The following is a 16813-nucleotide window of genomic DNA, read 5'->3' on the forward strand; positions in this document are numbered from 1 at the left end:
TTCAAGCTTGAACATTCCAAAGTCAGTTCTCGTCTTTTATGCTGCTCAGTAGACGAATAAAAGCTGACAAAATCGTAGCTTAAGACTTTGGTTTCAGTTATTTGTCAGTCAAGAAAACTGACGCTTCTAATAGCCGAATTTATTCGATATCTTAAAATACAGCTTGAAACAATAACATCACTTCGACGGGGAATAAATTGTAGAATTTGTATATGTTTTTTCCCCTGAACCTCACAGTGGTGTTTATGTTTTCAGGCTGAATTTTAATATATCGAAATTGGGCCTATTCTTATGATGTTCTAGTTCTGGTTATACATACATACAGACGTATAACTTTATTTAAACAAACAACTGAAAGTTGTGAGACGTTGTGTGTCCCTGCCGAGTTTCGCAGCCCTTCAATTAATTTTCTTTGCATACGATCCCTGATCATTAACGGACTGTACGAATAGATTTAACATCGTGTTCATCCTGGTTACACATAGCTGGGTTCTAATATAACTCATTATCTTAGAAATGCTAAGTAAAATAATTAGGCCCGTAACCAAAAAGCCCGTTTAAACGGTTTCAACATTTAACTAACATTCGTTCAACAAAAGTTGAACGGATGTTGGGCAAATGTTGAATGATCAGAGTGTTCAAACGGCTTCAACGCCAATTAACATTTTTAAGAACAAAGGAAATGTTGATGCGATGTTTGATTCAGCACAACATTTTTTTTGCACTTTCAGCAATGCTGAACGACCTGTTCAAACGCCCCCGACATTTGGTTCAACAAAGTGTTGAGCGCATGTTGAAGCAAATATTGAAACCGTTTCAAATCAGGGGCCTAATGCATCAGTCGCAAAATAAGAATTTTATTAGCATATTGTGGAGTCGTTTGCAAGGAAAATGATAAGATTATCTGTTACTTCGAATGCTACAAATGTTCGCTAACCGAAAAAAAAAGGTGGAAACGAAGCAATCATTTATAAGACGTAAATTGAATCCGCTTGCGTAAACAGATGTTTACCTCATCTCGCGCCTCAGGGGAGACTGGTGCGACCAATCACGTGATTACGCACATCAACAGCAACGTGTGCTTACTTGAAATCAACCCGCAGCCCGAGCAAGATACTGAGGCCGGAAAACACGGTAATATTTTAGCTATTTTTGATAATCTCTCCCTGCAATTTACAAATACGTTAGATAAATGATTTAACTTTCTATAACAGGTATTTTGAGTTAAATTTGGCGTTTCTTAGATCGTATATTTGTTGCTCAAAGTGTGCGTTATTTTCATTATCGAACTCAATATTCATATTTCGTGACGGCTAAGCCTCCAACGGACCATTTACATTTTTTTATACTTTTGAAGTCAAACTAGGGCAGTATGTTTACATTGTCCTTACAAATCTTATTAACGTAACTTAGATCAAGTTTACGATTGTTAAAGTTATAATTCGTAAACAAGGAGTTTGTCCTCTGAATATAGACTGTACAAATTGCTAATCCGACCTTAAAACTGATTCATCAAATGCTTAATTAATGTCAGTGTATGCTAGCGGGTTTTACGTTCAGATCACCAAAACATTGCTTCATTCACAGTCTGCCGTATTTAGTGCTTAAAGAACATCCTCAAAATCAGTTGGATTATTGCGGTTCTTCAGTTTGTCACTGGGAATATTTGTAATCTTTTCTCGAAGCGGTGTGAAGCGGAAAGAGAAAGGTGTTTGGACTCGCCGGGGAATAAATATTTCTAGCCAATTCTCTAAGTTTTGATTGTGAAGAATCTCACTCCCGAAGAATGCAATATTTTAATTCATGTTAAACCTTCAACTGATTTGTATAAGTTTCTTCGGATTTATAATTTCTAGTTGATTAAATTCCCGGGGAATCAGAAAGGACCGACTTTTTTATTTACTTGATAATGAAGATATTGGTCATTGCATCTCATCTCAGGTATTTAATTTATAGCTAAAGAAACGAAGCTCTCTTCGGAAAGCTTGGAAGTTCAGTTTCCAACTTTGACGTTTTGCAAGAATTTTGCATTGGATGAATAAAGGACAAATTCAGTTTTAACAAGACATGCAACTGTTCACTAACCGGGAACAACAGTCGGTCAAATCAAAATTGGCAAACTATGACCGACCTCGCCGCCAGTATTCATACGGGGCAGCTTGCATTAACGAGTAAAGGTTGAGATTATCTTGCTTATAATGGGGTCCACAGTTGTTTGATATAGCTCATGAAAGATTTAGAAAACGAGCTATAAAATAATGTTATGGCCTGACTGATGAAATTAAGCGACCTCTGATGCCTGTGTCACAACCGCGTGATATTCCTACATTGCCAGTTGAACAATCGTTAATGCTAAAGCTATGAATCGAGTACCTGATAAACACACTATGGCTCCTAGTTTTGCGTTATCCTAAGTAAGCCTCGGCATTGTTGTTACCAAAAAAAGGAGACGGGGATTTATAAAACAGTGGCTACTTTTTTCACCAGTGTAACTTGAGGGGAATATTACGGATGTCGTATTTCTTCAAGTTGTTCATCATTTGAAAGAGCTACTCGAAGAACATATTTAGCTTAAGTTCTTTCTGCCATTTTTTAAATCCTTTATATCTTTTTCAACTAGCATTAAGGCTGTTGTACAAGATGTTAACAGAAGTAAATTTCTCGTGAAGTCTATAAATGCCTGGAGCTACAGAAGCACAGCCGTATTCTATTTTGACTGAATTACCATGTTTACTAACTTTCTGATCCAAACGAATTTGTCATAAATCTTGTGAATATGATCAGTTAAGCTAGTCGTTATAAAAGGTGAAGCCGGCGTTGAATTTGACTAAGTTGGGAGTTGTGTATTTTCTATACAACAATTAAGCAGACTTGCAATTTGTTCTTAGACCGTCCTCAGTAAGTTAAGGACCTTGTAATTTTACAGGGTACACAAAATAGCATAGTGCCCGGCGATTATCGGGCCAGCATCTTCTGAGAAGCATCACCTAAGTTTTGCTAAGAAATTTTCAACGCATTAGAATAACTTAAGTCCTTGTTTTTCAAGAGAAAAGCCTGATTGCAGGATTGCAGTTGCGTCCATTGTGTACAAACTATTTTTGTACACAGAGAGTTATTCCCCGACAATCACCGCACTAATTCGTCAAGTTAAGTTAAGCGAGACGAATCGAGCCATCAGTTTAATGCCGAAAATTTAGCAGCGAGCGAGCAATTCATTGTTTTGAACGCGCATTGAAATAATAATCGGATAAATTACACAGCTTTCTCTTTGCAGCGAGAATTACCATAAGGCTTCCGTGTACAACTCAACTTAATCACAGGCAGGCAAATTCTCGCAAACATTCTCGATCTCATCTAATTTGCAATTTTCGTAGTCAGATTTGTTAGCAAGTTTCCGGGTATAAGTTAGTTACGCTGGCATTGCCTCAAGATGTCTTGTGCCATAATTATTCGTTATTACGTTTTCGTATCAATCACTTCCTAAAAAAGGCGAAAAAAAGATGTAAATTCTAAATTTGTTCTCCTATCATTTCATTTTACAGCCGCCGGTCTTTTTTGTTTTGATTTCTCTTTCGTAAAATTGGAAAGTTCAACCTTGAACCGCGAGTAAACGACATATGTTGAATTCCAACGAAATCAGACCTAACCAACCTGTATTCATGATCACCTTTGGTCAATACTGACTTTGGTAAGAGTGCCAAAATAAACTAGATTAAAATTATAATAGCTACATTTAAAATAGCTAGTATTAATTATAGTGTCAAAGTTTATCACCTCTTCTCTTGTGGCTGTAAAGTCCAATTTTTGATAAGCAGTTCTTGCCACATGTAGAACATTTGAAAGGTTGTGGATCCAGTGGTTTCTCCTGTTTCGTTCTGTACGATTTCTTTCAAATCTCTTGTCTCCGTCAAGAACAGCTTCCTTGGCAATGGTAATCCTTGAGGCCTTTTTGAACGCGAAACTTTCACTTGGGTCTATTTAAAGCAAGATTCTTCCTGTTTTCTTCAGTAATACCAAAAGCTTGAACAGCAGTATTTGACAACGAGTACACGCATCTTACCGTGGAACCGGCTGGCACACTGCGCAATTTTATCCCGTATCTAACAAGGCGATATTTTACTTAGGCAAGAACGGCAGGAGTCATGATTGCCAATAATCGTTATCCGGTGACCGAGAACGGCATTTTTAACTTGTCGTGATTGTAAATTTGTAGCCTCTGCTCACACAGACGCTATAAATCCCAGCAAAAAATGTCCCAGCAGTGGGACATTTTTCAGCACAATGTCAGTCCCGGGGTCGGGCGTTAGCCTTCCCCGGGGCATCTGACGGCTCATCTCCCAGGTACTCAGCAGTGGGGCATTTTCGGTACACTGTCAGTCCCGGGGGTCGGGCGTTAGCCTTGTTAGAGAATTTGACGGCTCATCTCTCAGGTATTCAGCAGTGGAAAATTTTGGGTACACTGTCAGTCCCGGGGGTCGGGCTTTAGCCTTCCGTGGGGCATTTGACGGCTCATCTCCCAGGTATTCAGTAGTGGGACATTTTCGGTACACTTTCTCAGTCCCGGGGCTCGGGCATCATCCTTCCCTGGGGCATTTGACGGCTCAACTCCCAGGTATTCAGCAGTGGCCGGGCATTTTCGGCACACTGTCAGTCCCGGTGGTCGGGCATTATCCTTCCCCGGGGCATTTGACGGATCATCTCCCAGGTTTTCAGTAGTGGAACATTTTCGGTGAACTGTCAGTCCCGGGGATCGGGCATTATCCTACCCTGGGGCATTTGACGGCTCATCTCCCAGGTATTCAGGAGTGGGACATTTTCGGTGCTCTGTCAGTCCAGGGGGTCGGGCATTATCCTCCCCCGGGGCATTTGACGGCTTCGTAACTCAGTTTTCCCTCACAGCACTGCCACTTCCTTTCAATGATACGTTTATTGGCAAAGACGGTAAATTCGTGTTAGCTATATCTAAGGAGGACCGACAAAACCGAGATAGTAGATCCAAAGAATCAACGGTGACGGGAACAATACGACTTATCTGAGTTGGCCAGACCTAAGCCCCATTCACACAAACAAAACATGTTTAATTAAACCAGGTTTTAAGAAAATGAAAATTGGTAACAAAAAGCTGAACCATTGGCTTTCACAGAGGATTCAAGTAAACTTGAACTCGTGCTTTCATTTGTGCTAAATCTGTAGTGGACAAACATCCGAAAGCACCTTTTATGAAAGAAACAATTTTTTAACTGTGTTTAACTAAACAGCTTTTAAACGTAACCATCTCGTTTGTTTCCCCCGTGGGGCATTTGCAGGTTTGTTCAAAAAACTCCAAATGCCCGGGGAATTAGCGAGGGGGGAGGGGGGGGGGGCGTATTGCTGTATGCCATAGACAGCATTGTGCAAGGTAAATTGATACTACAGACCCTCAAGTAGATGTAGGCGACCCATATGGCGTTTAAGTCGGCGGCATACGGATTTGCATTCCGCACATGTGCGATTGTAAAACCCAAGGATAATTCCTAGTTTCTGTGTTCTTTTAATTGTACGGTGTGTTTTGTTAGGGACTTTACAGACATTCCGGATATTGGGGACTGAAGATGTTACGAACGATGAGGATCCAAGATTTAAATTCTCACATTCTGTGCGTGTTATGTGGTGGATATTTGGTGGACGCAACAACGATTGTCGAATGCCTTCATTCCTGTAAGTTCTACGAACCAAATGTACTTATATAATGTTAGTACAACTAGTGCTGATTTAAAAAAAAAAAAGGCATTTGAAGCAACATTCACTACTCAAACGGGGGAAGAGAGATTCTAATGAACGGAAGACCACAGCAGTTATTTATGCAACTAGAGCAATTGCGAAGATAAAGCCTGAGAAAAATAATTCAGGCTTGCACGGGATTCAAAACCATAACCGCTTCGATACCGGCGCAGTGCCCTACCAACTGCGATGATCTTCCATTCATTAAAATATCTCTTCCGCAGCTCAAATATACTTGATATTTCATATGTTCACTTTCATATATTCATTTTCCTCTTGCCCTGATCTAATTTTGTTCTATTCCCAAGGCATATTTTGCGGGCGTTTAAACTGAGTATGATTCAAGTCTTCTGACTGTTGCACACGATCAAATAGACTTTGCCGCACACTTCGGCTGCCATGATAAAATAAGGTGCATTTTCATCAAGGTCTAAATTCAAAACGGATGCCTATCATCACAGCCGATAACTAAAGGTAAATTAGCCACCGTAAAGAGATTCGATTGCTGACGTGTCAAGCGTTAGCCCTTCGTCATTCGCTCTGACCAAGGGCTAACGCTCGAAACGTTATCACGCCAATCTCTTTACGGTGGCCAATTTACCTTTAGCGCCGACGCTGCGTGACGCTGCACCACAGTTTCTTTAGGAATTAACCCCGTTATGAATTCAAAATATTTACGTCTTTTTTTTACTTTAGTCTGTCGCAGCTGTATCGTGAAATATCTTCAAACATCGTTCCACTGCCCTGTTTGTGATGTTGAAGTCCATAAAACCAAACCACTGTCATATATTCGGTGAGTGCAACATGATTATGGAGAACGCTCTGTTCAAAATACTTGTGCATTTATCCTATTAAACTGAAGCTGTACGGAATTCCTTGTGAAATGCAAGTGCAGTCCCTTGTGCAAGATCGAAAAGAATTCGTAACAGAAGTCTCCGCGCGGGTACCACACCCACGCTTCATCTTTCTGAACGTCAGGAACCCGGCATTCTTGTGTTCTGTATTGAAAGCTGATCATAAAATATCTCGGTACCCCTTCATTTCATGACAACAGGCCCTCCAAAATCGCTGAAGGGCCCTAACGGGCCATAATTTTTCAGACTCAAATATCTATCCAAAACGAGGGTGTCAATACGGGTTTTTACCGTACATCAAAGGACTCGTTCACAAGGTAACCGATAGTACGCTTTGGCCATTTATGAAAGTTAACTTGGACCTTCTCTTTCAGGCCTGACCGGACTCTTCAAGAAATTGTCTTCAAACTTGTACCAGGTCTCTATCAAGGTATGTGATCCTGACCGTTGTACAATTCCGCAGTATCTCTTTTCTTTATGTCTTTTGGATAAAGGGATAGATTTGCTGGAAACCAGTGTACGCTAACCTATTGACATAAAGAGATCACAAACGGCCTGGGGCCAATGTAATAAAACGTTCACACCAACAAGTTAGGCCCTTGTTACGTTACACGCAACGCTGTTATCGTTAGATGTCTGTAACGAACTGAACTGAACTTTTCCGGCATTGAGTTTCTTTTTGTGTGCACGTGTCAAACCAATGGCCCATCTTTTAAACTAAAGTGTAAAGGTTTATTAAATTGACCCCTGGTTAGATGAAGGCGCGATGTTAACCAATTAACTTGAAAAAAAAAAAAAAAAAAAAAAAAAAGACCCTCGTTTGCGTGTCCATGTATCTGAGTTTATTAAGATCGTACGTCGATTTGTGATAAATGTCCAGACACTGACAGTGAAAGGCATGCGTGCAGATTTGAGCCTGATCAAAGTTGACACAAGTCTCCACACCTGAGACAAATATCAAACTGGTGGCCGAGAGTTTAGCGCGAGCCTTGTAACCATGCTTGATAACTACGCTCAGAGTGAAGGGTGAATCTCAATCCAAGTGAGCATAGTTTCTTCAATGCTCTCTCTGGTAGATACATTTTGAGTGCGACGTTTGTACAACCTGTGTTTGACACATGAATGGCCTTAGCTCCCACGAGTCTCCTGTATCTCAGTGGTAGAGCATCTTAACTAGTAATCGGAAGGTCTTAGTTTCGACTCCTGATAGGGGCACTCGGATTTCCTTTTTCCAGGTATGCTTTGTCACTGACGGAAGGATATATCACTCTATCGCAAATTATTAAAAACTGGATCATTGTATAATGCAGTTCCAGGGATTTGACTGGCTAAGCGGCCATAGTATATGAGCCATTATACCATGCCCGAGAAACAGCGACCATTAAACTGTCTTCTGCTTGTTCTTGCAAAGCGGAATTAGCGAGATCTAGTAATATTTCTTGATTGTTTTTAATAAAACAATTATTTCACTCACGCTTGTTGGATTTGAGATTATTATAGCCAACTCGGCGCTACGCACCTCATTCGCTATCAATCATCTCATATCCAACGCGTGCTCGTGGAATAATTGTCAATTATTGCTCTTCCGTCAATGTTAGTTACATAGCAGACTAAATATTTTTCAAGAGGCCAAAACGAATTAAAATTTTTCTTTAAACTGTCTAGGTGAACTTAAGCTTCGACATGAATTTGACGAAAAACAACGAGAAGAGAACATGCCAACAGGTAAATTGAAATGAAGCGGCCTGCGAACGTGTTTTCCCGAAATAGCGCACTAATTGGTTCAAAACTAGGTATGGACAATCCTTCTGACAAAAAAATAAATTAATAAATAGATAAATGAAAAGTAAATAAATCAATCAATCAATCAATCAATCAATAAAAATAACGCACCAGAACAAACAGTAATGAAATTGTAAGAAACGCCATATAGCAAATAAATATATGTGGAGATGATTGTAACTTGAATGATGCCTGAAAGTTAATGCTGATCTTTAAGAGACCATTACACTTTGACCCGTAAAAATCCGGTCATATCTCGACACTCACGGGACTGCATGAATCAGGGGGCTAAATAAGGATCATTGTGGTCCTGCGCACAATTAGCCTAGCGATCTCTCGCTCTCTGGTGACGTAGAATATGCGAGGAATCCGGAGCACCACCTAGCGGTCTTAAGGCAATAAGTAACGGAGGTTGTTTCTTTTTCAGAGGAAAAAGAAGCTGATTCTAATGCCACCAAGGACACAAACCAGGTTGAAATGAAAGATCCAGTTTGCATAACACTAGAATATTACAGGTAGGACTATATTCAAGCAGTGTTTTTTTTGCTTCGGACACAAGCGTAAACATCAACGTATGCATAAGCTATTGAGGATATGAACGATATAAGCAGAGGCTGAAGCATGAGGAAAACAAACTGACTTTTCTTTTCATGCATGTTGTCCTTGCTAGCACAAGAAAACGGACATGCTCGTGTTTTGTTGCTGTGCTTATGCTTATGCTTGGTTTAACTGATTATATATATTCTAATCAGGACGGCAAAAGAAGAATCAGTCAGGTAGTATGCCTTTTGCTTATGTTTCTTATCTTCATATGGCGTTACTTTCCACGTAATCTTCGTGAAAACCAGGACCCATGCCAGTTGTTCAAAGACCGATTAAGCTAATCCTGGGTAAACGTAAACATTGATTCGAATTTAATTGCTAATTAACAAAGATTTTTCCAAAAGATTATAGTCGCTCAGTTTTGACGTAGACTTTTCTTTACCGTTAGCTTAAAATTAGCCTCTAAAACTATTTTTAACAAGCGAGACAAAAACATCCATTAACTATTGATCGTGAATTAGGGTTAATCGGCTTTCGAACAACCGGGTCCAGATTTACCAGATAACCGTTTAATGAATATTCCTGGTTGAATGAGGGAATGTAATTTATTTCGTTATTTCTTCGTAGACGAAAGAGAAACTGGATGGATAAACAGGTACTCGAGATATTTGCCTTTGTATAGAGTGTTTTCACATGACGTCACGGCGGCCATGTTGGTGTCCCAAAACAAAGAAATGGCGGCCATGTTGGTGTCCCAAACCAAACCTCTAGGAATTGAACTCTATTTTTCTGCAAATAGTTTCTTTTGTTTCAGTAAACTAATATGGCCAGTAGTCACGTGAATGAAAACGCTCTATATGGGAGAATCTTTGCTGGCTATGTACAAATGGACACCATAAACCTCAAAAAAAATCATGTTGCACTTGATAACCAGTGTAAATATTGGTGTGATGTGTTGAATATTTTCAGGAAAATTAGCTTTCTAAAACTGTGAAACTTACAAAGAATGCATGTATGGCTGGGTGACAAAAGTTTCCCACATGGCAAGCTATACGTTCTTTGTAAAATGTTTACAATTTTAACGTTCATTTCTCAAAAAAATAAACTACCGATTTAACATGTTATGCTCAACTTTTCACAGATTACTAAGTTTTCCATTCATTTTCAATTTATTGATGGAGTACATTTATTTGTAGATATTTTCGTCATTTATGCTAACAATATGCTAATGAGGGTGAACTTGTAAGCAAAAATCCTCCTTTTGCTGGAGTTTCCCATCCACAAAACGTGCATTCATTAGTTACTCGATGGTCATATGACACCTAACAATACAAAACCTAATACAATTTTCCCGCCAAAAACCGGTGAATGAGTAACATTGCGAAAACTATGACGTCAGAGAGTAACAGTTCATACTATTACCTGGGAATGTTGACTGCTTTTGCACGTGAACAGAGCGTGACTGAGGGTGACAAGATAATGCCGTAAGATATAGTACGTTTTTCAAAGTTTTGTTTTTCTGTGCAATGGGGTCTGTTCTTTGTTGTGCTATATAACAAACCACTTAACGACTGGTGCCTCCGAAACCCAGTTAGTTTTGTTTCCCTCAGATTTCAATGTTTCCGTCAAGGTTAGTCACTAAATGTTTTGTGTTATTTTACCCATCAAGTTTTTATAGTATTGTGACTCAAACGTGTTCCCTCCGCAGATCTTCCCGACTCGTTATCTCCGTTGTCCCTCTGCAGTGACTGTTAATGTACTAAAAAAATTTCTGGTCGTGAAATTTGCTATCCCCAGCACACATCAGGTAGGGCAACTTCTTATTTAATTTCTCGTTTTATTTCTGTGTTGGTTATACTAGATTAACAGCTGAAAGTACATAAAAAAGAATGTCAAGAGTCTGCATACTGGACCTTGAAGATAACCCAACAGTCCACAAAGAAGCTTCAGTGCAAGTTTGAATGAGAAACTTGTTTGCTGTTTTTTCGGTTTTCCGTTTCTTTCCTTTAAAGCTAGTATTGTATTTAAAATTACTCCTGTAGCTTTCTAAATTATAGGAGCGGAAAAAATTATCGTTTCTAAAACCAGAGTAAGATTGGCTAAAAGGATCGCTATTTAAAGGACCCTAGTCAGCCTCCGCCATTTTCAATGCCATCGAAATTATTGATATTGCATAGTGAGGCTAAATCTTATTGCTTTACTGTAAGTTGTGTTCCTGAAAATATGTTTCATTACCTTTAGTAGTTTCGCAGTGATTTCGTTCATTTCGACATGCTCCGAATAAAATATATTATTAGAAACTGGATTATGGTATAATGCAATTCCAGGGATTTGACTGGCTTAGCGGCCATGGTATATGAGCCATTATACCATGCCCGAGAAATACCGATCTTCTCGTTGTTCTTGCTAAGCGAAACCAGCCATATCTTACAATGTTTCTTGATTGTTTTTAAATAAAACAATTATTCCACTCGCGCTTGTTGGATATGAGATGATTATAGAAAACTCGGCGCTACGCGTCTCGTTGGCTATCTATCATCTCATACCCAACGCGCGCTCGTGGAATAATTGTTAAATAGCCAAACTCTCGCATATAAACAAAAACAAAGGTGTGGCTGACTAGGGCCCTTTAAGTGACGAATAAGGATGGTTAATTAAACAAGAACCCTTTGTACAGAGACCAGTTTTATTAAAGATTCATTTCAATCCATCGTTACTTTGTCGTATTCCTTTAGGTTGAAATAATCCGAAGTGATGAAATACTACATGGTCACCTGACCATGACTGAAGTATCCCGGATATACGGACTCTACGCAAAGGTAATATATTGCACTTCGGTTGTAAAGTTACTAACTCCGACTTAAAAATTGTGGTCTGTTATTCCATACATTGGTCAGATAATTTACCAATGAGCAAACATGCACACTGTATTTAACGATTACTCCAACACTGGCACGCGTTAGATATAAGATGATAAAACCAATGACGCGCGTAGCGCCAAGTTGGCTATAATCATCTCTTATAATCCATCAAATATTTTTGCTCGCGCGCGATTGGTCTAAACGCCTCACGTGACCGAATATACCCCAGCTAAAACTGGGGAATATCCGAGGATATTCCCCAAGTGATGTTCCCCAATTTCAAAAACTTCAAGGAGCGTGAAGTTTGCAATTAAAATGAACGTCAAGATGGGGGAACGGTTTGCTTTTGTGACAGAAGAAGAGATAAACCTGCTGGTCGATAAACCAGTACCAGAAAACAACATACGCTCTAAACGTTTTTGACGGTAAGCTGTTCGTAAACGGCGAAATGTTGAAATACTCAAGCTCGTATTTGCGGCATTTTCTCCTGGTTTGAACTCTGTTTAACAGTCCTTGAATTAAAAATGTGGTAAAACTGAAAAATATGAAAGGCGAAAAGTTTTAGCCCATCTCATTTAAGAGTATTTATGGTTTTCTTTCAGTCTGGCGAAATGAGAAAGCCATCAACAAGCTATTAAACGAGTTTAGTTAATAAGCTCGAAGCTCGCTCACACGACGGCAAATATTACAGTTGTAATTCAATGAGAGCAGTTCGTGCTGGCCTGGATATAAGAAATTTAAATAACGAAAACATAAATTTCGGTACCATTACTGACAGAGTTCAAGCCGGTAAATGATGCTATCAATGCTCACCTGGTCGAGATCGCTCGCGAACATGAAATCTCGTCCACGAAACAAAAACCAGCCATGATACCCCAAGATGTCGAAATTCTTTACGAAGAGAAGCAGCTTGTCCGACTCTCGAGCAACAAGTTTAATCCTCAGTGATTGTGAGCGACTTCGTTGCTGGCTCCATTCAATGTAAAGTTAGCAAAGAAAGCGCTTTGATGGAATCCAGCAAAAACAACCGGTGGCGTCGTATTCGACTGCAGGTTCAGCTTCGATTTCTTCACAGGTCGTTTTCGGCTAGCAAATTCCGCAATTGTATTTTCGATATAAAGTGCTGCTCCAATTGAACACGCGATAAAGGAAGCTTAAGAGAACGACAAAGCGCCGGCTGTTTCGTTGACGGCAGTTTACACTTTTTACGAAATGTGATACTTTTCAGTTTTTCGCTTTCTGTGATCTTTAGCTTGTTCTCGAGAGGTAGTTAGATTCCCTGTAACCTTATCCGCCACTTGTATCTTGCTTTTATCTTTCACAGAATTAAACAAGTTTACTTTCCTTTGAAATGTTTTACCTTTTCCCCAAACAAACGCTTTCGACCTGAAGCGAAATCTGACGTGGAGATTTTGGAAGCCAACTGAAAAATTTTAACTTGATTGACATACGACAGAATGGCAGATCCTGCCGATTCCCGCGAGATTCCCGCATGTTGCGAAAAATATTTGAAGGATAATAAACACAATAGCCTCCATTTGACTTTAAAAATATGCTCAGATATTTGTCCTTGGACATTATCTGCTCCTCGAAGTTCACAGTTTTCCTCGAGCTTCGCTCTCGGAAAACTGTTCGCTTCTCGGAACAGATAATGTCCGTGGACAAATATCTGAGCATATTTTCGCGCCAAATGGAGGCTATTGTTTATATATCCAACAAGCGAGAATAAAATAACTGTTTGAGCAGAAACAACGTAGAATATTAACCTCTTACTAACCGAACGCGAGGGCCATAGTGGGGAATACTGGCCTGAGGTCGTGACAATACGGGAGATCCGTAGAAAAACGACCGAGGGCCAATATTCCCCAGTACGGTCCCGAGCAAGTGAGGTTAGTAAGTAGTTTATTATATGGCATCATTTCTTTGGCCGAACGGACACTTCCGGTCGTTTCATTCAAATCAACTTCCGGCGTGATGTCAGAGATGTGAGGGATTTTTCCCGCTTGCGAACTTTCCGAGAGGGGACTTCATGTACCAAACGTTACCTTCTCCATCGTCTTCGAGTGCGTGGCAGCTTGCGGTTTGTTACCCTTGCCGTGTTCATGAACAAGCGACTTGCGTTTCGCAGCAAGAACTTTCCTCGACTTTTCAAAGTCATTGTCCTTCATTATGTTTTAACTGAAGACCTTTTTTCACTTAAATATCTTTGGACACTTCGTTAAAAACCAGATATGGTATCTGGTTTGTATTCTCCGTTTTTTTGGGGATATTCATAAAAACGTGCACAGCAGGTGGTCAAGTTCGGACGCATGTAACCTTTCGACATTTTTACTCATGCCAATTGTTTTCGTGTAGCGAGAAAGAGTGTTCATGTCAGTCGTAGTCTTCTTTGTAGTGTTGGCACTTTTCTGGTTGTTTATAAAATCTTCAATTTCTTCCTAGCTCTCGCTTATGAGGCTTGCCTCGATGCTCGTCTCATCGGTCTTTTTTTTTTTTTTTTTTTTTTTCAAATTGCACACTTTTTTCATAAGTACAAAAACACATTTACAGTACCTTGACAAAGAAAAAGAACAAAAATAAAGTTATACATTTCACTTAAAACACAAAAGGCACGTTTAGTGAGAGTAAAAAAAAAGCTACTTGCATCTGGATAATAAAACTCGCTTGGCGAGTGTTCGTATTCTTCGTCATCTTCGTCATGTTGTTGCATGTCAGTGAAACTCAGTCTTAGGAACATTAACCTTTTAACTTTTATACTTGTTTTTTACTTTTTTACTTTTTGCGTTTCGTGCGGCATTGAATTTCCCGGGAGCGAAGAAAAAATACACAAACGGACCGTTTCCATGGTAATGGTTCGTACTGTAAAATCCGACCAAAAATTAGCCAATCAGAGCGTACCATTTGACCTAAGAATTGCTTGCCATATAATAACGCTAGACAATGCTGATTTCATTCTACATGAATGATCAGGGGAGGATTTAATTGTTTGGTGCATGGTATAATGGCTCAGGCATACTATGGCCAATCAAATCTCTGGTTTTGCATTATCCAATGATCCGGTTTTAATAAAATCTGGTATCCAACTGCACCGTTTTGAAGTTTCCCGTTTTTTGTTTTGTGAATCCAATGACAGTTCCATGAGTCTGTATTTTCTCAGTGGTATATTTCCGTTCAGCGCATTCTTCTTCTTTTCACAGTCGTTTCTGGACCTTGAATACGCCTTCCTTGAAGTCACAACAGAAGAGCCAACAAAAGTTGAACAGAAAAACTTTTACTTCATTCCACCAAAGAAAATCAAAAAGAAGAAAAAGAGAAAAATGGAAATAAGTCAACTGAAGACAGGACTGGCAACCAAAGAAGAGATTCTTCAACCAGCATCTAAAGTTGCGAGTTTAGCGGGATGTCACAATGAACCAGTCTCACAAAATGACACTTTACCACAAAATAATATTTTACCAGACATTTCATCAAGTTTTGATAGCGTGCCTTGCACGACACAGATCGAGTCCCCGGCTTGAAATCACCACTCCTCATCATAAATCATTATGTCAAAACTCCGTACATGAAGTAGCTTTCTGTTTAGGGTCACATTCAAGGACGGCTTAAGTCTATTCCAGGTTTGAAGACTGCGGTGAAACGGGAAAGGTGAAAAGAAACAAAACGATAATAAAGCAAAGAAACAATATAGTCTTTAAATACCTCGCTCACCTTTTACGAGGACTGTGTTAGAATGATAAACGCTCGCAATGTCCCATGAATTAAAAACAATCGTCTTCATTATGCCTAACCAAGGGTATGAAAAATGTAAAAATGTCGAAAAGAGACAATAAAGTTTTAAAATTTTATGATAATCGAGTGTTCTGTGTATTTGTTTTATATTTCTGTTAAGTTTCACGCAAACATGTGAAGTCGTCAGTTTCAGCAGTTGCGCTCCTTACCGCAGAAGGATGAGACAGAGAGATTGAAGTATAGTCAGCTTGTTTGGGTGATTGTGACGTTGGTATTAGTCTTGCCTAATTTTTATCCTAATATTATACACTCTATTTTTCGGGTGTATCTGATTATAAGAATTTTTGGATGATGGTGTGTTGGTAGTAGTCTAGGCTAATTTTTATCCTCATACTTTACACTCTAATAATTTTCGGCTTTTTTAGGATTTTTTAAAACATTGATGGGGTTGGTATAAGTCTAGCCTAATTTTTATCCTAATAATATACACTCCAATTTCTGGCTTTTTACAGCTTTTAGGGGTGATGGTGGCGTTGGTATTAGTCTAATTGTTATTGTTATAGTTGTCTTCAGGAACGACTGACTAATCAGAATCCAATATCTGCGTTTATTAAAAACTGGATCGTTGTATAATGAAATTAGAGCGATTTAATTGGCTGAGAGGCCTTGGTATATGAGGCATTATACCATGGCCGAGAAACAGGGACCATTAAATTGTCTTCTAATTGTTCTTACAAAAGTGAAAATCAGCAAAATCTAGCAATATTTCTTGATTGTTTTTAATAAAACAATTATTCCACTCACGCTTGTTGGATATGAGATGATTATAGCCAACTCGGCGCTACGCGCCTCGTTGGCTATCTATCATCTCATATCCAACGCGCGCTCGTGGAATAATTGTCAAATATATTTATAGGTGTAAGGGGGACCTAGGAAGAAAAGTTTGTCATTCGCGCAAGTTAAAATATTTTCAATCAAATGGCGACCGTGTGGTTCATGCTTAAGTTTTCAAGACTGCAATGTGCTGTTTTAAGAAGGAAAACAAACTGGTAAATAACAGTGGAAATTCGAGAAGAAGAAACTGCGCTTCGACAACAGAATGAGGTATTTTCAAGGCGAAGAAAATCTGCCATCGCTGGCGTTGGGGACTTTGTGAAAATTGTTTGAGCGCTTCTGGGAATCGATCTCACAGAGACTTACAGGTTCGATTGTCAATTTTTAACGAAGTACTATTCTTATTGACCAATTATCCTTGTTCGTTACAGAATGTGCGAAATGTTTGAA

At 39.3% G+C, this 16813-nt stretch overlaps 1 protein-coding gene across 2 annotated transcripts; it reads left to right on the top strand.

Annotated features, from left to right (window-relative positions):
- Positions 1-1065: 1065 nt before the first annotated feature.
- LOC146459494 (polycomb complex protein BMI-1-B-like) lies at positions 1066-15651 on the top strand. Of its 2 annotated transcripts, XM_085089640.1 has the most exons (10): positions 1066-1134; positions 5556-5697; positions 6457-6553; positions 6989-7044; positions 8280-8339; positions 8824-8911; positions 9567-9594; positions 10648-10746; positions 11675-11758; positions 14998-15651. In XM_085089640.1, the coding sequence occupies exons 2-10, from the start codon at positions 5592-5594 to the stop codon at positions 15316-15318; spliced, it is 939 nt and encodes a 312-aa protein (XP_084945766.1). In that variant the 5' UTR covers positions 1066-1134; positions 5556-5591; the 3' UTR covers positions 15319-15651. The 2 variants fall into 2 exon arrangements, with proteins under 2 accessions (XP_084945766.1, XP_084945767.1); XM_085089641.1 differs by lacking the exon at positions 8280-8339 and having other exon boundaries at positions 14998-15455.
- The last annotated feature ends 1162 nt before the right edge of the window (positions 15652-16813 follow it).

The sequence above is a fragment of the Pavona decussata genome, unplaced genomic scaffold, assembly GCF_977016875.1.
Source record: "Pavona decussata unplaced genomic scaffold, jaPavDecu1.1 SCAFFOLD_219, whole genome shotgun sequence".
Classification (NCBI taxonomy): domain Eukaryota; kingdom Metazoa; phylum Cnidaria; class Anthozoa; order Scleractinia; family Agariciidae; genus Pavona; species Pavona decussata.